This window comes from Cervus elaphus, chromosome 33, assembly GCF_910594005.1.
Source record: "Cervus elaphus chromosome 33, mCerEla1.1, whole genome shotgun sequence".
Taxonomy (NCBI): Eukaryota; Metazoa; Chordata; class Mammalia; order Artiodactyla; family Cervidae; genus Cervus; species Cervus elaphus.
The window spans coordinates 24,379,696-24,405,426 of NC_057847.1; the positions used below are offsets into that span (position 1 = coordinate 24,379,696).

General features: G+C 37.6%; 1 protein-coding gene and 1 non-coding gene across 4 annotated transcripts in view; both read left to right on the forward strand.

The window, feature by feature from the left end:
• The window catches only part of LNPK (lunapark, ER junction formation factor), an 87,439-nt gene that overhangs the window by 36,489 nt on the left and 25,219 nt on the right, over positions 1-25,731 (forward strand). For all 3 annotated transcript variants that reach the window (XM_043894140.1, XM_043894142.1, XM_043894141.1), the window contains 2 exons: positions 360-443; positions 523-574. In XM_043894140.1, coding sequence (XP_043750075.1) covers positions 360-443; positions 523-574 — 136 coding nt within the window. The remainder of the gene's footprint in view (positions 1-359; positions 444-522; positions 575-25,731) is intronic.
• Positions 1,921-1,993, forward strand: TRNAG-UCC. Its single transcript has one exon. It is a non-coding gene; the product is annotated as a tRNA-Gly (tRNA).

Sequence of the window (25,731 nt, forward strand, 5' to 3'; positions counted from 1 at the left end):
CTGTCATTTGCTTGTCATGTCTAATAACTTCCAATAATGATGGCTGATAGATTTTTGCACATTCCATTATTGAAGTTGGTGCATGTAATTATTCTCCTCATTATACATAAACAATTAGCAATATTTGGTATTTCCTTGTAGTAAAGCTGTTAACTACAAGTAGCATATTACAGGTTAGAAGCCATTTTAAATTCTGAATTTTATTATTTGAATGTAGGAAGTCTTTCATGCTATCTGGATGTATTATGTGCTATTTATTTTAAGCCTTGTACTTGAATACTTTTTGAATAGGGTTTATAAAAATATGTAGTGTATGAGTGTTTTAAAATGTGACAATTTGTGGAAATTCTTGTTTGCAGCTTGAAGAAGTCATGGAAAAAGAAACTTATAAAACAGCTAAATTAATTCTTGAAAGGTTTGATCCAGATTCAAAGAAAGCAAAGGTAAGGCTGTGATATCACCATTTCATTATAAATTGCTCATTGTAGTAGGACACTGTAATAACATTTCTGTATTTGATAGGAGTTTGAGCCACCATCTGCTGGAGCAACTGCAACTCCCAGACCTGGACAAGGTAAATAAACTTTGTAGAAACTGCTGCTGCTGTTGGAAAGATCCCTGTTTACCCAAGTGAGTTCAAAAGTGTGATAGAGGTGTGAAAAACTTAATGTAAAATGCTTTTATATTAATTTGTATTGGTTATTTGGGATATGACTTAAAGTAGATGGCAGTAAGTTTATTTCATTTTCATTAAAGATGTTATCTATTGAGATTAAATATATAATTGGTTACAGTCTTTTGAAATTTAAGTGATTTCACCAGTATTTTGTAATCCCCCCCCCCCCCCCCTTTAAATAAGAGCCTCCTGGAATATCTGCTATTATGAAAATTCCTACATCTTTATGATTTATTTTTGAGGAAATTAAATGAAGATTTCTGTCAAATTTGAGTTTCTTCTAAAATAACACTTTTAGTTAGGAAGAGGAAAATAATTTAGAAATGAGAAGAATATTGAATTACTGCTATATAAAAGCATTAACTCTTGCTTTTTGAGGTTGTATTGCCAGATTACTAGTGAAACCATTACTATTATATCATTAAATATTTTGTAATTTAAAAGTTATTAATTTAAGTGATTATATAGAGAATTCCCATGACTAGTGTGTGAAAAGATATTTTTGAGTTTGCTTTGGCTTCCCTTTTTGTTCTTGTCTCTAGAATATAATAATACATAGGCATACCTCAGAGATATTGCAGGTTTGGTTCCAGACCATCCCCAAAAGTAAATATCGTAATAAAGTGAGTCACATGAATTTTTTGGTTTCCTGGTATATATTAAAGTTATCTTTACACCATACTGTAGTCTATTAAGTGTGCAACAGCATTATGTCAAGAAAAAAATGTATATCCCTTAATTAAAAAATACTTTGTTGCTAAAAAATGCTAATCATCATCTGATAATGCAGAGTTGCCATAAACCTTCAATTTGTATAGTTTATTTTGTAAAAAAAGAAAAAAAGAATTCAGTATGCATAAAACACAATAAAGTGAAGCACCGTAGAATGAGGTATGCCTGTAGTTTGTAAGGCTTTTGTTGCAATACAGAATATACTGTATTTAATTTTTACTCTTATAAATCATCAGAATTGGAGCTGGTTTATAAAGTTAGGGTGATATTTAGAACTTTGAGAAGTCAGTACTTTTATTAGTTTCCCCGGTGACCAGGGGTATTAATAAGCCGTAATAGTTTTAGGTATTCTAATTGGTGGAGATATGTGGATAGAATCTCATCTCTGCCATCTTTTATAAGTAGAATTCTGGTTAATAGAAATATTAGCCTGCTCTTTCAATGAATATAGAAGTTTATCAAAAGTTATGTTAAAGTTTAAAGATGATTAAAATAAATTAGTTTTAGGGAATTCCCTGGTGGTCCAGTGGTTAGGACTCTGTACTTCCACTGCAGGGGGTTCGGGTTCAATCCCTGGCTGGGGAACTAAGATCCAGCAAGTTGCATGGCATGGCCGAAGAAAAGAAAATTATTTGCAGTATAACACCTACTTTCATAATCAGTTTAAATTTTTCTACAATTTATACTTCTTACTAGTAATTATAAGAAATATTGTGGCCTGCAGGCCAGGTTTCTATACTTTTTACTTATATAACTGGTACTAACTTCACAAAAGTACTTTTTAAATAACCTTCGTGAATATATTTTTAAAATGTGATATTTTGCAGAAAGCTGGTGCTGTTACTTTAAAAAAATCTATTTTCTCTCATTATAAAAGAACAGATGTATGACTTTCTTAAGCATTTATTAATAATTAGGCAGCATTAATTCATTTAGGAATCTGAACTTATCTTTCCTTAGAAACTTTTGAAACTCCAACTTTTTTTCTTCTGATGTCATATTGTAACTATAGAAAAACCATCTCTGGTCTCTCTGATTTGGATTCCTGAGGCACTACTTTTGGATATTCTTTTAGGGAGAATTAACATTTAGCTATAATACAAATGAATTATTCACTTAAAAAATGTACTAAGTTACTCTTATGTGTAGACACCAGGGGGAATAAAGAGATGAATATAGTATAGCTTTTGACCTTAAGAAGCTTATAATCTATTTTTTGAAATATTTTTTCTGGAGTACACTATTCTAGTATTCCTAACTTTTCCAGATCTGTAGATATTAATTACTATTTGGAATTTTTTCCTCTATTTGAAAAAAATTCTAAACTATATCTCAACTTTATTCTCCTTATTGAGAATTACAGTTTTCTTGTTAATTTGATCTTGTTACTATTATTTTGATAGGTGACTTAGTCATACATTTTATTTATGTTTAAGTTCTGTGTTTCTGTGTGTTTAAAATTGTCTTTATTTCTTTGCTTTAAACCATTGTTGGTCCCTTCCTCCCTTCCTCCCCATTACTCCCTCCCTCCCCATTACTCTTTTCTCTCCCTCCTTTTTTTTGCTTTTGTTTCTTTCACCTATTTCTGAGCTTATATAATAGGAAAGGGGAAAAACTACTAAAGGGTGTTTGTATGTACATTATATGGCCCTTGAACAAATCTGCTCTCCAAACTGAATCTAATTGGGGTGTCCTTATTTTACTAGCTTTCTTTAATGTTTAGTAAACCGGAACTTAGATTCATGTATAATAGATAGTTTTCTCTCATTTTTTATTATTTAGATGTAAATGATATATATTATGGACTTCCCAGGAGGCGCTAGTGGTAAAGAACCTGCATGCCCTTGCAGAAGATGTAAGAGATGTGGGTTCAATCCTTGGGTTGGGAGGATCCCCTGGAGGAGTGCGTGGCAACTCACTACAGTAGTCTTGCCTGGAGAATCCCATGGATAGAGAAGCCTGGTGGGCTATAGTCCATAGGGTCGAAAAGAGTTGAACATAATTGAAGTGATGGGAGGGATTGGGGACAGGAGGAGAAGGGGACGACAGAGGATGAGATGGCTGGATGGCATCACTGACTTGATGGGCATGAGTTTGAGTAAACTCCGGGAGTTGGTGATGGATAGGGAGGCCTGGCGTGCTGCGATTCATGGGGTCGCAAAGAGTCGGACACGACTGAGTGACTGAACTGAACTGAACACAATGTATATTATACTCAGATTTATTATGAAATTTGTGAATAGTTTTTATTAATTTGTTTAGGTTTTAGCACTAAAAGGAATATAGTATTTACTGACATAATACTAACCCGACTGCCAGCCTCCTACCCCCCTTTTTATCTCTTGTATTTAATTTTTAAAAAATTATTGTAGTATAGTTGACATACAGTATTGGTTTCAGGTGTACAACATAGTGATTCATCATTTATATGCATTAAAAAATGCTCTCCTTGGAAAGTATAGCAACCATCTGTCACCATACAAAGTTATTATAATACTATTGACTACATTCCTCATGCCGTACATTATATTATATCCTCAAAACTTATTTATTATGTGACTGGAAGTTTGTACCTTTTAATCTCTTTCACCTATTTTGACCATTTGCCAACTCCCCATTTCTCTGGCAACTACTAGTTTGTTCTCTGTATCTGAGTCTGTTTCTGTTTTGTTTGTTCGTTTTGGTTTTTAGGTATGACGTATAAGTAAAATCATCTGGTTTTTTTTTACCTTTCTTTGCCTGACTTACTTCACTTACCAGAATAACCCATAGGTCCATTCATGTTGTTGCGTATGGCAAGATTTCATTCTGTTTTATGGCTGAGTAGTAGTCCATTGTATACATAAATGTATACCATATTTTCTTTATCTATTTATGGGTGAACACTTAGTTTGCTTCCATATCTTGCTATTTGACATAATGTTGCAGTGAACATAGGTGTGCATATATCTTTTCAAATTAGTATTTTGTTTTCTTCTCAAATAGAAACCCAGGACTGGAATTGCTGGATCTTCTGGTAGTTCTTTTTATTATTTGAGCAACCTTCATATTGTTTTCTGTAGTGGCTGCACCAGTTTATCCCACCAACATGTGAGGGTTCGTTTTTCCTTTGCCAACACTTTTTATTTGTTGTCTTCTTGGTAATAGCCATTTTGACACGTGTGAGGTGATACCTCATCATGATTTTGATTTGCATTTCCCTGATAATTAGTGATATTAAGCAACTTTTCATGTTTCTGTTGGTCATGTGTGTGTCATCTTTGGAAGAATGTCTCTTCTGTTCCTCTGCCCATTTTTTAATCAGATTCCTTGGTTTTTTGATATTGAGTTGTGTATATTATTTTTATATTTTGTATATTAGCCCTTTGTTGGCTATATCACTTGCAAATATCTTTTCCCAATAAAAAGGTTGGCTTTTTCTTTTGTTGTTGTTTTTCTTTACTATGCAAAAGCTTTTAGTTTGATTAGTCCTGTTTGTTTATTCTTGCTTTTGTTTCTCTTGCTTGAGGAGATAGATGCAAAAAGATACTGTTGTCAGGATTTATTGCCTATGTTTTCTTACAGGGGTTTTATATTTTTAGTCTTTAATCCATTTTTGAGTTTATTTTTGTATATCGTATAAGAAAGTGGTCTAGTTTGATTCTTTTGCGTTTAACTGTCCAATTTTCCCAACACTATTTATTGAAGAGACTTTCACCACTTGATATTTTTGCCTCCTTTGTCATAGATTAATTGATTATAATCATGGCTTATTCCTGAGCTTTGTTCCTTTCTGTTGATCTATGTGACTGCTTTTGTGAGTACTACACTGTTTTGATTAGTATGTGTGCATGCATGCTCAGTCACTTTGTTGTGTCTGGCTCTTTGTGACTCCACGGACTTCAGCCTGTCAGTCTCCTCTGTCCATAGGATTTTCCAGGCAAGAATACTACAGTGGATTGTCATTTCCTCCTCCAAGAGATCTTCCCAGCCCAGAGACTGAACCTGTGTCTCCTGCATTGGCATGCATGCTAAGTTGCTTCAGTTGTGTCTGACTGTTTGCTACCTCATGGACTGTAGCCCACCAGGCTCCTCTGTCCATGGGATTCTGCAGGCAGGAATATTGGAGTGGGTTGCCATGCCCTCCTCCAGGGGATCTTCCTGACCCAGGGATCAAACTGATGTCTCTTATGTCTCCTGCATTGGTAGGTGGGTTCTTTACCACTAGTGCCATCTGGGAAGCCCTTTGATTATTATAGCTCTGTAGTATAATTTGAACTCTGGGAGTATGCTAACTCTGTCTTTGTTCTTCTTTACTTATTTGGAGTCTTTTGTGGTTCCATATCAATTTTAGGATTATTTGTTCTAGTTTTGTGTAAACTGCCATTAATATTTTGATAGAGATTGCACTGATGTAGTATGGACATTTTGAGTGTTAATTCTTCCAACCCATGAGCAAGGTATATCTTTCCATTTATTTGTTTCATTATCAATTTTTTTCATTAGTATCTTACAGTTTTCAGAGTACAGGTCTTTCACCATCTTACTTAAATTTATTTCTAGTTATTTTATTCTTTTTGATACAATTATAAATGGGATTGTTTTCTTAATTTTTTTCCTTTCTGATAGTACATTATTAGTGTATAGAAATGAAACAGACTTCCATATATTAAATTTGTATCCTTCAACTTTATTGAATTCATAAGTTGGTTTGAAAGTTTTTTTGTGATGTCTTTAGGGTTTTGTATATTCAATATCATGTTCTCTGCAAATAATGACAGTTTTATTTCTTCTCTTCCAATTTGGATTCTTTTTCTTGTCTGATGGCTGTGGCTGGGACTTCCAATACATGTTGAATAAATGTGGTGAGAGTGGGCATTTTTGTCTCTTTCCTGATCTTAGAGGAAAAGGTTTCAGCTTTCTCTGCTGAGTCTTAGCTGTGGGTTTGTCATCAGTTCAGTTCAGTCACTGAGTAGTGTCCAACTCTTTGTGACCCCATGGATTGCAGCATGCCAGACCTCCCTGTCCATCACCAGTTCCCGGAGTTTACTCAAACTCATGTCCATTGAGTCAGTGATGCCATCCAACCATCTCATCCCATCTCATCTTCACATCAGGTGACCAAAGTATTGGCGTTTCAGCTTCAACATCAGTCCTTCCAGTGAATATTCAGGACTGATTTCCTTTAGCATTGACTGGTTGGATCTCCTTGCAGTCCAATGGACTCTCAAGAGTCTTCTCCAATATCACAGTTCAAAAGCATCAATTCTTCAGCACTCAGCTTTCTTTACAGTCCTACTCTCACATCCACACACAACTACTGGAAAAATCAGAACTTTGACTAGGCAGACCTTTGTTGGCAAAGTAATGTTTCTGCTTTTTAATATGCTGTCTAGGTTGGTCATAACTTTTCTTCCAAGGAGCAAGCATCTTTTAATTTCATGGTTGCAGTCACTATCTGTAGTGATTTTGAAGCCCTGAGAAGTCGTCATTGTTTCCACTATTTCCCCATCTATTTGCCATGAAGTGATGGGACCAGACCATGATCTTAGTTTTCTGAATGTTGAGTTTTAAGCCAACTTTTTCACTCTCCTCTTTCACTTTCATCAAGAGGCTCCTTCGCTTTCTCCCATAAGGGTGGTATCATCTGCATATCTTGAGATTATTGATATTTCTCCCAGCAGTCTTGATTCCAGCTTGCGCTTCATCAAGCCCAGCATTTCTCGTGATATACTCTGCATGTAAGTTAAATAAGCAAGGTGTCATATATGGACTTTATTATATTGAGGTGTATTTCCACCATACCCATTTTGTTGAGAGTTTTTATCATAAATGGATGTTGGATTTTTTGTCAAATGCTTTTTTGACATCTATTGAGATAATCGTGATTTTTATCTTTTGTCTTGTTAACATGATATATAACATTAATTGATTTTTGGATATTGAACCATCCTTGCAACCTTGGGATAAACCCCACTTGATTGTGGTGTATGATCCTTTTAATGTATTGTTCAATTTGGTTTGCTAGTATTTTATTGAAGATTTTTGCATCTTTGTTTATCCAGGGGTATTGGCTTATAATCTTTTTACAATGTCTTTATCTGATTTTGGTATAAGGGTAAAGGGGACACTGTTGGAATGCATTTGGGTGTGATCCTTCTTTTTTTGGGATAGTTTGCGAAAGGTAGATATTTACTCTTCTTTAAATGTTTGATAGAATTCTCTTGTGAAGCCATTTGGTCCTGGACTTTTGTTGGGGTTTTTGTTTGATTACCAATTCAGTTTCATTATTGATAACTATAGTCTGTTCATCTTTGCTGTTTCTTTATGGTTCAGTCTTGGGAGATTGTATGTTTCTGGGAGTTCATCCATTTCTCCTGCTTTGTGCATTTTGTGGTGGTGGTGGGGGGTTAGTTGCTAAGTTGTGTCTGACTCTTGCAACACCATGAACTGTAGTTTGCCATGCTCCTCTGTTCATGGGATTTTCCAAGCACGAATACTGGAGTGGGTTGCCATTTCCTTCTCCAGGGCATATTCCCAACCTAGGGATCGAACCCGGGTCTTCTACATTCCAGGTGGTCTCCTGCATTGCCGGTGGAATCTTTACCAACTGAACCACCGGGGTAGCCTTTGTGTATTTTATTGGCTTATAATTATTCATAGAAATCTTTTATGATTCTTTCTGTGGTATTTCTGTTGTGTTGATTGTAACTTCTTTTATTTCTGATTTTATTTATTTGGGTCCTGTCTTTTTTTTTCTTGATGAGTCTGGATAAAGTTTTATCAATTTTGTTTATCTTTTCAAAGAATCAGTTTTTAGTTTCACTGATCTTTATTATTTTTTAGTTTCTGTTTGATTTATTTCTGCTCTGATCTTTATTAGTTTCTTCCTTCTGCTAACTTTGGGGTTTTGTTTATTCTTTTTTCCCCCAGTTTCTTTAGGTGTAATGTTAAATGGTTTACTTGAGATTTTTCTCATTTCTTAAGTAGGCTTGTATCACTGTAAACTTAGCTGTTAGAACTGCTTTTGCTGTGCCCCATAGATTTGATGTGTTGTATTTCTGTTTTTGTTTATCTCAAGGTATTTTTAAATTTCCCCTTTGATTTCTTCATTGACCAGTTTGTTGTTTAGTAGCATATTGCTTAGCCTCTGTGTGTTTGTATTTTTCTATTTTTTTCTTGTAACTGTTTTCTAGTCTTATACTGTTGTGATCAGAAAAGATGCTTGATATAATTTCAGTCTTCTTAATTTATTGGGACTTGTTTTGTGGCCAAGCATGTGATCTATCTTGGAGAATGTTCGATATGCAATTGAAAAGAATGTATTCTGCTGCTTTTGGATGGAATGTTTAGTGTATTTATATATAAAGTCTTTCTGGTATAATGTGTCATGTAAGGCCAATGTTTTAAATTGATTTTTGCCTGGCTAATCTATCTATTGATGTAATTGGGGCATTAATGGTCCCTACTATTATTGTGTTATTGTCTCTTTCTCCCTTTATGTCTGTTAATATTTGCTTTATATTTTTAGATGCTTTTACGTTGGTACATAGATATTTATAAGTGATATGACTTGTAAGATTCATCCATTTATCCTTGTGTAATGCCCTTTGTTTCTTGTTATAATTTTTGCTTTAAAGTCTGTAGTTTAAAGTTTTCTCATGTAAGTATTGCTGCCCCAGCTTTCTTTTTGTTTCCATTTGTATGAAATATCTTTCCCTATTCCACTGCTTTCCATCTGTAAGTATCTTTAAATCTGAAGTGTCTTGTAGACAGTGTATGTATGGGTCTTGATATTGTAACCCATTCAGCCACCCATTGTCTTTGGATTACGGTATTTTGGTCCATTTATATATAAAGTAATTATTGCCATTTTGTTATTTGTTTCTGGTGTTTTTGTAGTTCTTCTCTGTTTCTTCTTCTCTTGCGATCTTATGAATATCTTTAGCATTATGTTTGGATTCTTTTTTTGTTCTGTGTGTATGTTTTGTACTTTTATTTGTTTCTGTATATGTATTATATATTGCTGTCTGTTTTAAGTGATGATCTTCTTTAAGTTCAAATGCTTTCTTAAAGCCCTACATTTTTACCCACCACATCATATTTTATGTTTTTGATGTCATATTTCACATTTTTAATTTTGTGTATTCCTTAACTACTTGTTGTAGATAAGATGATTTTACTACTTTTGCCTTTCATCCTTTCTACTAGCTTTATAAGTGACTGATCCACTTCCTCCATTATATATTTACCATTACAAGTGAGACTTTTCCTTCATAATTTTCTTATTTCTAGTTTTTTTTTTTCCCTTTCCCCCTAGAGAAGTGGCTTTAACTTTACTTGTCAGTTCAGTCACTCAGTCGTGTCTGACTCTTTGCAACTCCATGGACTGTAGCTCGCCAGGCTTCCCCATTCATCACGAATTCCCAGAGCTTGCTCAAACTCATGTCCATTGTGTCGGTCATGCCATCCAAATATCTCATCCTCTGTCATCCCCTTCTGCTTTTGATCTTTCCCAGTCAGGTTCTTTTCAAATGAGTCAGCTCTTCGCATCAGGTGGCTAAAGTATTGGAGTTTCAGCTTCAACATCAGTCTTTCCAATGAATATTCAGGACTGATTTCCTTTAGGATTGACTGGTTGGATCTCCTTGCAGTCTAATGGACTCTCAAGAGTCTTCTCCAACACAACAGTTCAAAAGCATCAATTCTCTGGCGCTCAGCTTTCTTTATCGTCCAACTCTCACATCCATACTTGACTATTGGAAAAACCATAGCTTTGACTAGATGGACCTTTGTTGGTGAAGTAATATTTCTGCTTTTTAATATGCTGTCTAGGTTGGTCATAGCTTTTCTTCCAAGGAGCAAGCATCTTTTAATTTCATGGCTGCAGTCACCATTTGCAGTGATTTTGGAGCCCAAGAAAATAAAGTCTTTCATTGTTTCTATTGTTTCCCCATCTGCTTGCCATGAAGTGATGGGACCAGATGCTGTGATCTTAGTTTTCTGAATGTTGAGTTTTAAGCCAACTTTTCACTCTCCTCTTTCACGTTCATCAAGAGGCTCTTTAGTTTTTTGCTTTCTGCCATAAGGGTAGTGTCATCTGTGTATCTGAGGTTATTGCTATTTCTCCTGGCAATCTTGATTCCAGCTTGTGCTTCCTCCAGCCCAGCATTTCTCATGATGAACTCTGCATAGAAGTTAAGTAAGGAGGGTGACAATATACAGCCTTGACGTACTCCTTCCCCAATTTGGAACCCGTCTGTTGTTCCATGTCTGGTTCTAACTGGTGCTTCTTGGTCTGCATACAGGTTGCTCAGGAGATAGGTAAAGGTCTGGTATTCCCATCTCTTTAAGAATTTTCCAGTTTGTCATGATCCACACATTCAAAAGTTTTGACATAGTCAATAAAGCAGAAGTAGATATTTTTCTGGAACTCTCTTGCTTTTTCAATGATCCAACGGATGTTGGGAATTTGATCTCTGGTTTCTCTGCCTTTTCTGAATCCAGCTTGAACACCTGGAAGTTCATGGTTCACATACTGTTGAAGCCTGGCTTGGAGAATTTTGAGCATTACTTTGCTAGTGTGCGAGAGGAGTGCAATTGTGTGGTAATTTGAGTGTTGTTTGGCATTGCCTTTCTTTGGGATTGAAACTGACCAAATTCCTTTCATTTCTTTGGGAATGACAACTGACGTTTTCCAGTCCTGTGGCCACTGATGAGTTTTCCAAATTTGCTGGGATATTGAGTGCAACACTTTCACAGCATCATCTTTTATGATTTGAAATAGCTCAGCTGGAATTCCATCACCTCCACTAGCTTTGTTGGTAGTGATGATTCCTAAGGCCCACTTGACTTTGCCTTCTAGGATATTTGGCTCTAGGTGGGTGGTCACACCATTCTGGTTACCTGGGTCATGAGGATTTTTTTTGGTATAGTTATTCTGTATAATCTGCCATCTCTTCTTAATATCTTCTTCTTCTGTTAGGTACATACCATTTCTGCCCTTTATTATGCCCATCTTTGCATGAAATGTTCCCTTGGTATCTCTAATTTTCTTGAAGAGATCTCTAGTCTTTCCCATTCCATTCTATTCTCTAGTCTATCCCATTCTTTTCCTCCTTTTCTTTGCATTGATCACTGAGGAAGGCTTTCTTACCTTGCCTTGCTATTCTTTGGAAATCTGCCTTCAAATGTGTATATCTTTCCTTTTCTCTTTTGCCTTTAGCTTGTCTTCTTTTCTCAGCTAACTTGTAAGGCCTCCTCAGACAACCTTTTGCATTTCTTTTTCTTGGGGATGGTCTTGATCTCTGCCTCCTGTACAGTGTTACGAACCTCTGTCCATAGTTCTTCAGGGACTCTGTCTATCAGATATAATCCCTTGAATCTATTTCTCACTTCTAGTGTATAGTTGTAAGGGATTTGATTTAGGTCATACTTGAGTGGTCTAGTGGTTTTCCCTACTTTCTTCAATTTAAGTCTGACTTTTGCAATAAGTTCTCGATCTGATCTACAATCAGCTCCTAGCCTCTTTTTTGCTGACCAAATAGAGCTTCTCCATCTTTGGCTGCAAAGAATGTAGTCAGTCTGATTTTGGTATTGACTGTCTGGTGATGTTCATGTGTAGAGTCTTCTCTTTTGTTGTTGGAAGAGGGTGGTTGCTATGACCAGTGCGTTCTCTTGGCAAAACTCTGTTAGCCTTTGCCTTGCTTCATTTTGTACTGCAAAGCCAAATCTGCCCATTACTCCAGGTATCTCTTGTCTTCCTACTTTTGCATTCCAGTCCCCTATAATGAAAAGATATCTTTTTTGGGTGTTTATTCTAGAGGGTTTTGTAGGTCTTCATAGACCTGTTCAGCTTCAGCTTCTTCAGCATTACTGGCTGGAGCATAGACTTGAATTACTGTGATATTGAATGGTTTGCCTTGGAAATGAACAGAGATCATTCTGTCATTTTTGAGATTGCACCCAAGCACTGCATTTTGGACTCTTGTTGACTATAGGGCTATTCCATTTCTTCTAAGGGATTCTTGCCCACAGTAGTAGATATAATGGTCATCTGAGTTAAATTCTCCCATTCTAGTCCATTTTAGTTCACTGATTCCTCAAATTTTGTTGTTCACTCTTGCCATCTTCTGTTTGACCACTTCCAATTTACCTTGATTCATGGACCTAACATTTCAGGTTCCTATGCAGTATTGTACTTTACAGCATTGGACTTTTTTCCATCACCAGGCACATCCACAACTGGGTGGTGTTTTCTCTTTGGCTCTGTCTCTTCATTCTTTTTGGTTATTTCTCCACTATTCTCCAGTAGCATATTGGGTACCTACTGACCTGGGAAGTTCATCTTTCCATATCCCATCCTTTTGCCTTTTCATACTGCTCATGGTGTTCTCAAGGCAAGAATACTGAATGGTTTGCCATTGCCTTCTCCAGTGGACCAACACCCCAACAGTGTTCATGGGGTTCTCAATACTGAAGTATTCTTGCCTTGAGAACTCCATGAACAGTATGAACTTTCCTTGTAAGGTTGGTTTAATGGTGGTGATCTCCTCCAGCTTTTTGTTGTCTAAAACTCTACCTCTCCTTCAATTCTGAATGATAACCTTGCTGGGCAGTTTTCTTGATTGAAGCTTCTTTTTTTCCCTCCATTACTTTGATTATATTTTGCCACTCTTTTCTGACCTGCGAAGTTTCTGCTGATAGTCTTATGGGTGACTAGTTGTTTTTCTCCTGTTGGTTTTAAGATTTTCTGTTTATCTTTTGACATTTTAAATATAATGTGTCTTGGTGTGGACCTCATTGGGTTTATCTTTTTTGGGACTGTCTGTTCTTCCAGGACCTGGATGTTTGTTTCCTTCCTCACACTGGAGCGGTTTTAGGCCATTATTTCTTCAAATAACTTCTCTACCCTTTTGTCTGTCTCTTCCTTCTGAATCCCTGTAATGCGAATGTTAGTGCACTTACTTGATGTTGTCCCCCAGGCCCCTTACCAGTGGTCCCCAGTGTTTTTGGCCCCTGGGATCGGTTTTGCAGAAGACAGTTTTTTCACGGACTGGGGAGGAGAGGTGGTTTCAGGATGATTCAAGCACATTACACTTAACTGTACACTTTCTTTCTTTTATTATTACATCAGCTTCACCTCACATCATCAGACATTAGATCCCAAACGTTTGAGACCCCTGCCTTAAACTTTCTCATTTTTCTGAGTTCTTTATCTTTTTTTCTGTTCAGCATGTGTAGTTTCCCACTTCTGTGTCTTTCAGATAACCAGTCTGTTCTTCTGTATCATCTAATCTCCCATTGATTCCCTCTCGTATGTTTTCCATTTGGGTTATTGTACTTCAGCTCTGATATTAAGCATATTTTCCATCTCTGTGAAGTTCTCATTGTGGTCATCCATTCTTATTCTGAGTTTGGTGAGCATCTTTATAATTATTACCTTCAATTCTTTATCAGATAGATTGTTTATTTCCATTTCATGTAGTCATTTTTCTGAGAGTGTCTTGTTCTTTCATTTGGATCATTCTCATTTGGCCTAATTCTCTGTGTTTGTTTCTTTGTGTTAGGTGGGCCCATTACATTTCTTGATTTTGGAGAAGTGGTCTTATGTAGGAGGTGTCCAGGTACATGCTTTCCTCTGTCCATCAAAAGATGCTTCAGGGGTGTACCCTTTGTGGACTGTATGCACCTTTCTATTGTTGCAGGACCAACCAATATGGGTTTGCTGGTATGTGGAGCTGGCCCCTGGGCCAGGTAGCTGAGATGAACTGCTTCATGTTATTTATTAGGGGTACTTTGGTGGACAATGCAGGCTCTTCACATCTGGCTCTGAGGCCTGCTGCCATGCAATTTCTGTTAGCACAGTGGTAGGTGAGGCAGGCCCCTGGTGTTAATAAGCTCAAGAAAGGATTCCAAAATGGCACCTGCCACTTTTAGTGTCATCAAGGTAATATGAGATCACAAAAGTGGCTGCTTGACAGCATGTCAGTCCTCAGGGGGAGTCCCAGCAGAATGTTTTTTAAAATCAGCAGGTAGGTTTGACCCTGGCATGTTTCACACTGCTGCCTTGTGCTTAATTTCAGATTGTGTGTGTTTTTTCCTGCACCTTTAAAGAGGTGTGTCTCAGTTTCCTACACCCTTCTGGCTCTCCCAAGTGTGAGCCCTGTTGATTTTCAAAGTCAGACATTTTGGGGGCTTATCATGGTGCAGGACTCATGGGCTGGGGAGCCCAGTGTGTAGATTGGACTCCTCAGTCCTTGAGGAGGACCTCTATAGTTGTGATTTTCCTCCCCCTTGTGGGTTGCCACACTGGGGTGGTGGGGTGGGTCCTGAATAGACTGTGTCTCTGCCCCTCCTACCTGCTTTTTGTGGCTTCTTTATATCTTAGTTATGGAAAATCTTTTCTTCTTGTCTTCTGGTCATTCTCAGAGACGGTTGCTCTCTAAGTAGTTGTAATTTTGGTGTGCCTTTGGGAGGACGTGAGCTCATGCTCATCCTACTCTGTAATCTTGATATAGGCCCTCTTCCCCCCTTTTAGTCGATTGAATCTTTTTGAACATTTTTAGATTTACAGAAAATTTACAAAGCAGTAGCTTTGTAAAGAGTTCCTATATACCTTTGCACTGCCTTTTCCTTATTATTAATGTCTTACGTTAATGTAGTGCATTTGTTAAAATTGATGGACCAGTAACAAAATTGATGAACCAATAATTCACTATTATTAACCTAAAGTCCATGGTTTATAATAATTTCCTTAGTTTTTCCCTAATGTTCTTTCTCTGTTCCAGGATCTCACCCAGGATATCACATCATATTTAGTTGTTATGTTTATTAGGTTTTATTTGGCTGTGCCAGTTTCTCAGACTTTTCTTTGGTTTTGATAATCTTAACTGTTTGAACCTGACCCTTTTTTTTTTATAAGGAATTTTAATCAGTGAGTACTTAATTTTAGAAAATCAATATTGTCATTTGATATGAAATTATTGAGTTGGCCAAAAAGTTCCATAATATCTTATGGAAATGAACATGTTGGCCAATCCAATATAACTGACAGAAAAATAGATATATGTGCATATATGTGTGTGTGCTCAGTGGCTCAGCTCTGTGAGCTCGTTGACTGTAACCCACTAGGCTCCTCTGTCCATGAAATTTTCCAGGCAAATTTTGAGTGGGTTGCCATTTTCTACTCCAAGGGACCCTCTCAACCCAGGGATTGAACTCATGTCTCTTGCATCTCCTGCATTGGCAGGCAGATTCTTTACCACTCTGCCACCTGGGGAGCCCGTGTGTATATATACATATATGTATTAAATAGAGTGATATGGTTACTAGATGTGCAGCATTTATTTTAGTTCTATAGAAATAATGGGCTGAAAAATGGAAGAATTTTATATCCTTACTGGATTAAAAAGTAATGAAGTTTGGATTTAGTGAAAACTGAATTTGCCATAGTGGGAATTCCTGAATAGCTTCTGTGCTACTGCTGCTAAGTCACTTCAGTTGTGTCCGACTCTGTGCGACCCCATAGACGGCACCCCACCAGGCTCCTCTGTCCCTGGGATTCTCAAGGCAAGAACACTGGAGTGGGTTGCCATTTCCTTCTCCAGTGCATGAAAGTGAAAAGTGAAAGTGAAGTCGATCAGTCGTGTCTGACTCTCCGCAACCCCATGGACTGCAGCCTACCAGGCTCCTCTGTCCATGGGATTTTCCAGGCGAGAGTACTGGAGTGGGGTGCCCTTGCCTTCTCTGGAATAGCTTCTCTAGGATAAATTAATATAGATATTTGGGGTTAGTGAAAAATTAAATTTCTTTTTAAGGTTTTAATTGGTATAGCAGAATAAATTTGACCTGTATGTGCTAATCTGATTTTTTATTTGTTTTGTTTTGTAGTGAGTATGTACTGCCAGGCATTGTTTTAGGCCCTGAGTTCATAGCAGTGAACAAAAGATAGTAAAAAAATCACCTTTTGTGCATTTGGTGGGGGTAGACAATTTTATTTATCAATTTATTTGTATAATGTTGGAGGAAAATGATAAAAGGATAATGCATAGGTAGTGTCTTGATTGAGAATGGAGTTTTAATGTTACATAGGGTTGTCAGGGAATGCCACATTGATGAGGTAACATTTGATCAAAGTTATGAAAGAGGGTTTCCCTAGTAGCTCAGATGGTAAAGAATCTGCCAGCAATGTGGGAGACCTGGGTTTGACCCCTGGGTCAGGAAAATCCCCTGGAGAAGGAACTGGCAACCCACTCTGGTATTATTGCCTAGAGAATCCCATGGACAGAGAAGCCTGGCGGACTACAGTCCATGGGGTCACAAAGAGTCAGACATGAGTGAGCAGCTAACACACATACATACATACACACATGAAAGAGGTGAGGGGATGAGTCATGCAGATATCTGAGGGAAGTTACATTCCAGACAGAGGGATCATTAAGTGCAAAAATTGAATACAAAGCATGCCTGGATTACTCTAGAAATAGCGTGGAGGCCAGTATGGCTGGGACTGGGTTGAACAATTGGGAGAATAGTAAGAGAGGCAATAAAAGAGGCAGCAAAGGATCGTATCACATGGGATCTTGTAGAATGCAGACCATTTTAAGAACTTCAGTTTTTAGTTTTTAAAAAAGTTTGTTTTGTCTTTTGAGCTGAGGTTTGACATGATTTAAATTATATTTTAAAAGAAAGGTGATTGTGTTGGGGCTGCAAAGGAAACAAAAGTGGAGTTGCAGTTACCTAGGAAAGCATTGATGTGACCTGAACCTTTTAGTAACATAGGAGTGGTTTAAGATTCTGCATACGTTTTAAAGTTGAAACCCAAAAGAGTTCCTGATGGATTGGGTATGGTTGGGGTCAGAGACAGAGAAGTCAGAGATAACTTCAGGATTTTGGCCTGAGTAACTGGTAAGGTATTTACTGAGATGGTAAGTAAATAAGTAAGTGTTAGTCGCCCAGTCATGCCTGACTCTTTGCGATCCCATGGACTGTAGCCCACAGGCTCTTCTGTCCATGAGATTTTCCTGGCAAGGATACTGGAGTGGGTTGCCTTTTCCTTCTCCAAGGGATCTTCCTGACCCAGGGATCGAACCCAGGTCTCCTGCACCGCAGGCAGATTCTTTACCAACTGAGCTACAAGGGAAGCCCCACTGAGATGGCAGAAATTACAAAAGAAGCACTTTTTGAGGGGTTCAGATGAGGTGATGAAGAACAGGGTTTGATTTTGGATATGTATCTTTGAGATGCCTATTAGACAGATGTCCAAGTGGGGATTCTAAGGAAGTAGTTGAATATGAGTCTGGTAAATAGGAATTATCTGGATTAGAGGTACAAATTTGGGTGTCATCAGTTTGTAGATTGTTTTAAAACCATGAAACTAGATGAGATTATCAAGGATGTAAACGTGGAGAAAGAAGAGAAAAGGACCAAGGCCACCCTTGGGTACTCTAACATTAAGGTATTTGGAGTAACAAAGAAGAACCAGAAAAAGAAACTGAGCAATGGTCAGTGAGATAGGAAACCCAAAAGTATGTGATGTCCTGAACACTAATTGAAGAGTTTCTAGGTAGTGATCATTTGTGATAAATACCGCTGCCAAATAAGTTGAGGGTCTAGAATTGGCCATTGATTTTAGCAATTTTGAGGAACTTGATGACCTTGAAAAGAATAGTTTTGGTGGAGGAATGGATTCATTAGAGTAGATTTAAGAAAGTAAGGGAGTAGAGAAGTTGTAAACAATGAGAAGAGACAAGTCTTTTGCGTAAAGAGACTTGAAAAACATGGGTAGCTGGAGGGGGAAGCATTTTGTATGTATGGGTGAACATGATGTGTGAAAGAAATGATAGCATGTTTATGTGCTACTTGGAATGGCCTAGAAGACATAGATGATGATGGAGAGAGTGCGACAGTTGGTGGAGAACCATCCATGAGGAGACAAGAAGGAATAGGATTTAGTGTACAAGTTTGGAGTTGGCTCTTGATAGGAGTGTGCTTACTTCGTCTGTATTAGGAAGGCAGGCAGAGAACTTAGGCAGTTATAGGTAGGTGATTGGAATTGTTTTCTGATTGTGTTTATTTTCTTAATGAGAGTGAGGATGAGGACGATGTTGTTGAGGGACCTGAAGAGAAGGAATAAAATAATTCTCAGAATGTAGGATACCAGGGGACATTTATGTCCACTGAAAGTTAATGGTTATGTATTTAAAGCATAGTTGTCTGAATGTTTTCCAGTTGAATTTAGCTGTATGAATGCAGGCTTGGAGTAGGCAGAGAGTTGATTTTAAGCAGGGTTGGGGTTTAGTATAATGGATTATCAAAGGGCAAGGAGGTGAAGTTGTATGCAAGGAGGTAATTATAATGATGTGTTATTGAATCTGAAATGGTCATAAAGGAAATGATATAACAGGGGGATGATGGACAGTCAAAAGGTTGATAGTATTATTAATAATACAGGGATTTGCAGTCTTCAGTCTGCAAATTTGGGCCAAGATCTGTTTTCTGTGGTGCTTGAGCTTACAGTTAAACATTTTAAAGTGTTCCAAGGGACTTCCCTGGCCATTGAATGGTTAAGACTCTGTGCTCCCAATGCAGGGTGCATGGGTTTAATCCCTAGTTGAGGAAAGGAACTAAGATCCCCATGCCATACACCAAAAAAAAAAAAAAAAGTGTTCCAGAAAAAAAGAAAAAAACCAAAGAATTAAGAATATGCAACAGAAATTCATATGTGATCTACAAAGTCTTAAATATTTGCTATGTGATCTTTTACCAAAAAAAGTTTGCTGACCTCTTTAATAGTTAATGGATTATAGATCCCCTTATTCTGGAAGAGATGGGAACACCAGACTACCTGATCTGCTTCCTAAGAAATCTGTATGCAGGTCAGGAAACAACAGTTAGAACTGGACATAGAACAACAGACTGGTTCCAAATTGGGAAAGGAGTACATCAAGGCTGTATATTGTCACCCTGCTTATTTAACTTATATGCAGAGTACATCATGAGAAATGCTGGGCTGGATGAAGCAGAAGCTGGAATCAAGATTGCCGGGAGAAATATCGATAACCTCAGATAAGCAGATAACACCACCCTTATGGCAGAAAGTGAAGAAGAACTAAAGAGCCTCTTGAAAGTGAAAAAGGAGAGTGAAAAAGTGGGCTTAAAGCTCAACATTCAGAAAACTAAGATCATGGCATCCGGTTCCATCACTTCATGGCAAATAGATGGGGAAACAGTGGCTGACTTTATTTTCTTGGGCTCCAAAATCACTGCAGATTGTGACCACAACCATGAAATTAAAAGACACTTGCTCCTTGGAAGAAAAGTTATAACTAACCTAGACAGCATAGTAAAAAGCAGAGACATTACTGTGCCAACAAAGGTCCATCTAGTCAAGGTTCTGGTTTCTCCAGTAGTCATGTATGGATGTGAGAGTTGGACTGTAAAGAAAGCTGAGCACTGAAGAATTGAACACTGAGCACTGAAGAATTGAACACCAAAACTATGGTGTTGGAGAAGACTCTTGAGAGTCTGTTGGACTGCAAGGAGATTCAACCAGTCAGTCCTGTGTATTCATTGGAAGGACTGATGCTGAAGCTGAAACTCCAGTACTGTGGACACCTGATGTGAAGAACTGACTCATTTGAAAAGACCCTGATGCTGGGAAAAATTGAAGGTGGGAGGAGAAGGGGACAACAGAGGAGGAGATGGTTGGATGGCATCACTGACTCAATGGACATGAGTTTGAGTAAACTCCGGGAGTTGGTGATGGACAGGGAAGCCTGGCTTGCTATGGTCCATGGGGTTGAAAAGAATCTGACACTACTGAGCAACTGAACTGAACTGAGAGCCCCTTGGAATTGGAAGAGTCATAGAGGAAGGAAGTAGGAAATGTAAGTGTGGTTTGAGAGTGGTATGCTTGAACTTGAGTGGAGTTCAGTTATCTTTAATGGCAAGGTTCTAGAACTAGGTTATGACCGTAACAATGAATGACTGAAGTAGGAAGGCTGATAAGATTTTTGGAGGATGTCATCTGATAGCTGAAAATAACCCCCTTAACAGATCGTCTAATATTTGCTTTAAAAGGAAGGCACTCATACATTCTCTTTTACCTTTGTATATAACCCTGCATCTCTACTAGTGAAGTTAATAAAAGGAAGGTCAATCAAAAGTCAAAATCGTGCCACAGCTAAGTTTGAAATCAAGAAGTTTTGAAAAAAAATTTAATGGTTCTGGCAAATGGATTACAACTTATTTAAGTAGGTTTTTACAGTTTACTCACTTGTGTTCCATGACATACATGGAAGTTTAAAGTAGAAATCATTAATCTTTTTTGCTTTTGTTAGCAAACATAATGATATTTCATATTTTGATGTTTCAGGGGTCATACATTTGATTAAGAAAATCTGGGAAGACATAAAATAGCAAATTCACTTTTTTGGGTGTTCTTACATGTTACAGCTGTGCTTTTATTTATTGTATTACAAACCATTCCACAACTTAGTGGCTTAAAACAACATTTATTTGTTTTGCTCATGAATTTACAATTTTGGCAGAGTTTGGTAGAAATATCTCATCTCTACTCAACATGGGTTGGAACTACCTGATTGGGGATGGAGGAACTACCTGATTGGGGATGGAGGAACTACTACCAGGATGGCTTACTCACATGACTGACAAGTTGGTGCTGGCCGTTGGTTCCTCTCTGCATGGATCTCTTTAGTGGAGCCACTTGAACTTTCCTAATATGATGGCTGGATTCTAAGAGCAAGCTGCCCAAGAGACAGAAAGTAGTTTTGAAAACCAGAACCTATATTCTCTTGGTCAAACAGCAGTAGTACAGATTCAAGGGAGGAGACATAGACATTCTCTTTCTTCCATTTTAATGGAGGCAACTCAGATAATTTTGGACTTTTAAAAATGCCACATATACCTTAATACAGGTAACGAAAACATTTCTTCCCCCAGTGTTTATCTTAAATGTTTATCACCATTACCACAAAACCTTTCTTCAGCCCATCCCTGAGTTTAATATCATCCTTCCTGAACCCTCCATAGTACCTTATTAGTTCCTTTTTTTGTGGCACTTACCTTGAGTTAGTGTAATTTGTAACTTTGTGTTATCTTTGCTTGCCACTTTTATACACAGCTCTGAATCCCATTCTGAAGTGTCTTACTCATAGTGGTTGCTTGGTAAATGTGTTGTTAAAGGAAATACGAAGAAATTTTTTTTTAAAAGAACTCACAAATTTTGTATGAATGTTATAAAAAGTGTGACTAACCAAATGAGACCTTGACAAACTGCAAGGTGCGGGTTTTTAACGCTGAGAGATAAGAGAGAACTAGAAATAAATTATCAAGGTGATGAAGAAAAGTAAATGTTTAGATAAATTGAAAGTACATTTTGCTTTATAGTTCTTTAAAAAGCAGAGCAACAAAAAAGTGAACTCAACTAAATTTTGGCATGTCATATATACTATTAGAAAATAATAGTATTTGAAAATGTTTGAAAAAGAAAGCTTTTTTGTGTGGTCTCTTGAAATTAGGCTGAAATTCTCAATGTAGCAGGCAACAAATTGGACATGACTGAGCAACTAATACTTTCACTTTCACTATGTAAGTTAAATAAGCAGGGTGACAATATACAGCCTTGACGTACTCCTTTCCCGAGTGCAATTGTGCGGTAGTTTGAACATTCTTTGGCCTTGCCCTTCTTTGGACTTGGAATAAAAACAGGTTGCACAAGCTATCGCACAGTTCCGCTTATTTCACATGCTAGCAAGGTAATGCTCAAAATCCTTCAAGCTGGACTTCAACAGTACATGAACTTAGAACTTTCAGATGTACTGGCTAGATTTAGAAAAGGCAGAAGAACCAGAGACCAAATTGCTGACATCCATTAGATCGTAGAGAAAGCAAGGGAATTCCAGAAAAACATCTACTTCTGCCTCATTGACTATGCTAAAGCCTTTGTGTTGATAATAGCAAACTGGAAAATTCTGAAAGAGATGGGAATTCCAGACCACCTTACCTGCCTCCCGAGAAACTTGTATGCAGGTCAAGAAGCAACTGGACATGGAACAACAGACTGGTTCAAAATCGGGAAAGGAGTACATCAAGGCTGTATATTGTCACCCTGCTTATTTAACTTACATACAGAGTGAAAGTGAAAGTGTTAGTTGCTCAGTCATGTCGACCTTTTACAACCCCATGGACAATAGCCCACTAGAGTCCTCTGCCCGTGGAATTCTCCAGGCAAGAATACTAGAGTGGGTTGCCATTCCTTTCTCCAGGGGCCTTCCCGACCCAGGGATCGAACCCAGGTCTCTTGCATTGCAGACAGATTCTGTACCAACTGAGCCACTAGGGAAGCCCTATATACAGAGTACATCATGCAAAACTGCCAAGTTGGATGAATCATGAGTTGGAATCAAGGTTGTCGGGAGAAATATCAGCAACCTCAGATATGCAGATGATACCACCCTAATGGCAGAAAGCAAAGAGGAACTAAAGAGCCTTTTGATGAAGCTGAAAGAGGACAGTGGAAAAGCTGGCTTAAAACTCAACGTTCAGAAAACTAAGATCATGGCATCTAGTCCCATCACTTCATAACTAATAGATGGGGAAACAATGGAAATAGTGAGAGACTTTATTTTCTTGGGCTTCAAAATCACTGCAGGTGGTAATTGCAACCATGAAATTAAAAGACGCTTGCTCCTTGGAAGAAAAGCTATGTCAAACCTAGACAGTGTATTAAAAAGCAGAGACATCACTTTGCTGGCAAAGGTCCATATAATCAAAGCTGTTTTTTCCAGTAGTCATGTACCAATGTGAGAGTTGGACCATAAAGAAGGCTGAGCGCTGAAGAATTGATGCTTTTGAATGCGGTGTTGGAGAAGACTCTTGAGAGTCCCTTGGACTGCAGGGTGATAAAGCCAGTCAATCCTAAAGGAAGTCAACCCTGAGTATTCATTGGAAGGACTGATGCTGAAGCTGAAGCTCCAATACTTGGGCCACCTGATGAGAAGAGCTGACTCACTGGAAAGACCCTGATGCTGGGAAAGATTGAAGGCAGGAGGAGAAGGGGACGACAGAGGATGAAATGGTTGTATGGCATCACTGACTTAATGGACATGAGTTTGAGCAAACTCCAGGAGATGGTGAAGGATAGGGAAGCCTGGCGTGCTGCAGTCCATGGGATCACAAAGAGCTGGACACGACTTAGGGACTGAATAACAACAGCAACAAAGGGATAATTATGAAAGATTTTGTATGCAACATTACAGAGCTTGGGACTTTATTTTATATGCAACATGGAAAGCCACTGGAGGCTTTGTGTTTTAGAAACAACAGCCTTTTTGTTTGTTTTTGGTTTTTTTGGTAACATGGATAATGGATTCCAGAATGCCAGGCTGAACACATGGAGATGAATTAGGATACCAGCTAATATAGGTAAAAGATAAGGGCCTGCACTAGATAGATTATTGCAACAATGTTGGAAGAGATTTAAAAGAGAATTCAGACTTAAGAGTAGATTGACAGGAATTGTTGGATTAGATTTTAAAAGTGTGGAGTGGAAGGAGGAGTAAAGGTTTTTGGCTTGGGCAACTGTTTAGATGTTAGTATTTTAAGCAAGATAAGGAACATAAGAGTTGAAGTCATAGATTTGTGTCAAAGATAATGAATTTGCTTTTGTATCTGTTGAGTGGGAGTTAAATCCAGGTGATATAACGTATAGATAGTTAATTATTTCAAGTGGAGCATAGAAAAAAGTTGAGTTTATAGATACAGATTAGGAGTCATTGGGAAGTATAAGTGATATTTGTTGAAACAATGTGATCAAGTGAAATTTTCTCTCCAGGGAGAGAAAATGAAGGGTAGATGGAGAAAGGGGAAAAGAAAATGATCAGAGTTAAAAGTAGAACTAAATTGGCATCTAGAAAGTTGAAGTATAATTAGGGATGATACCCACTGCCATATTCTGCAAAGGGTCAAGTGGGTAGAAGAGAAGTGAGTCCATTGAATCTGGCAGGATATATAACAGAGTGAGGGTATCTGTCATGAAACCTTGGATTTGAATCCTGGCTCCATCTCTTATTTTACTGTAAGACTTCTGGGAGGGTACTTGACTTCTAAGCTTTGGTTTCTTTTGAAAACAGGATAGGAGTTATCACAAAAAGTTGGTCTGAGTACTGTATGAAATTAGTAAACACAAACAAAATGCCTCATATAGTTCCTAGCAAATAGTAGGGATTTGATAAAATGTATATATAATAACGAAAATCCCATGGACAGAGGAGCCTGGCAAACTGTAGTCAATGGGATCACAAGAGTTGGATACGACTTAGTGACTAAACCACTGCCACCATATGTAATAACAGTAATGATGATGTTATAAGTTGGTAACCAAAGCAATAGTACTCCGAGTGGTAGGTGATACTTTGGTTGCTAAGGAGGAGGACAAAAACTATATTGCGTTAGGTTGAAGAATGAACTCTTAGGAAAGTTTTTCTTCTTTCTTTTCTTTTTTCCCTTAAAGCTTTGCCTCTATGGGAAGAGAAAGGTTATGGAGTCTCTTTTGTTAATAAAAGGCCATTGACCTATTGAGAAAACAAATCAGATAGAAAAGCAGGGCAGAAGCTGAATTTAAAGGAGCTTAGTATGAGTAGGATGTGAAGAAGATGATACAGTGATTGTAGACTTTAGATCATTTAGAAAGTAAAAGGAGGAGATATCAGATGCATAATCTTTATTATTTTATTTAAAGGAATCATATAAATTTAAATAAGAGAGACCTGAATTTATATAAATTCAAAAATAGAAACTCTCCTGAAAATATATCTCCATGTTCCACCTAACTACATGTCATGATCACATTTATAAAGAACCAAATTCCCCTAAATTTAAGTGTCCACATCTGCATATGCTAATCGTTCATAGACTTAAAGACCTTTTTGTTTGTTGCTAAAATCCTAGTCATTGAAATTTCTTCGTATGACGCTTGGAACTGAACACGATAGTTCAAAAAGCCTTTAACCAGTATTAGGGAAAATATGAGGATTGTCTTTGTAGTTCTGCCAACACTCTTTTAAAGAAATTTGAAACCCAGAGTGGATAAAAGACTTTTAGTTCACATAAGGAAGTGGTGGTATCAGCTAGGATGAAAATATAGGCCTCCTAACTATTGTATGATGTTTTTGCTACTACAGCTTAATACCAAAACAAAGACAAAACCTTCTACCTGTATGTATAAGGAATCATTATTTAAGAATCTGATAAATTAAGCGATAATTATTGGTATTATAGAACATTCATCTCAAGAAGTATTTAATAGCAAGCTAGAGTAA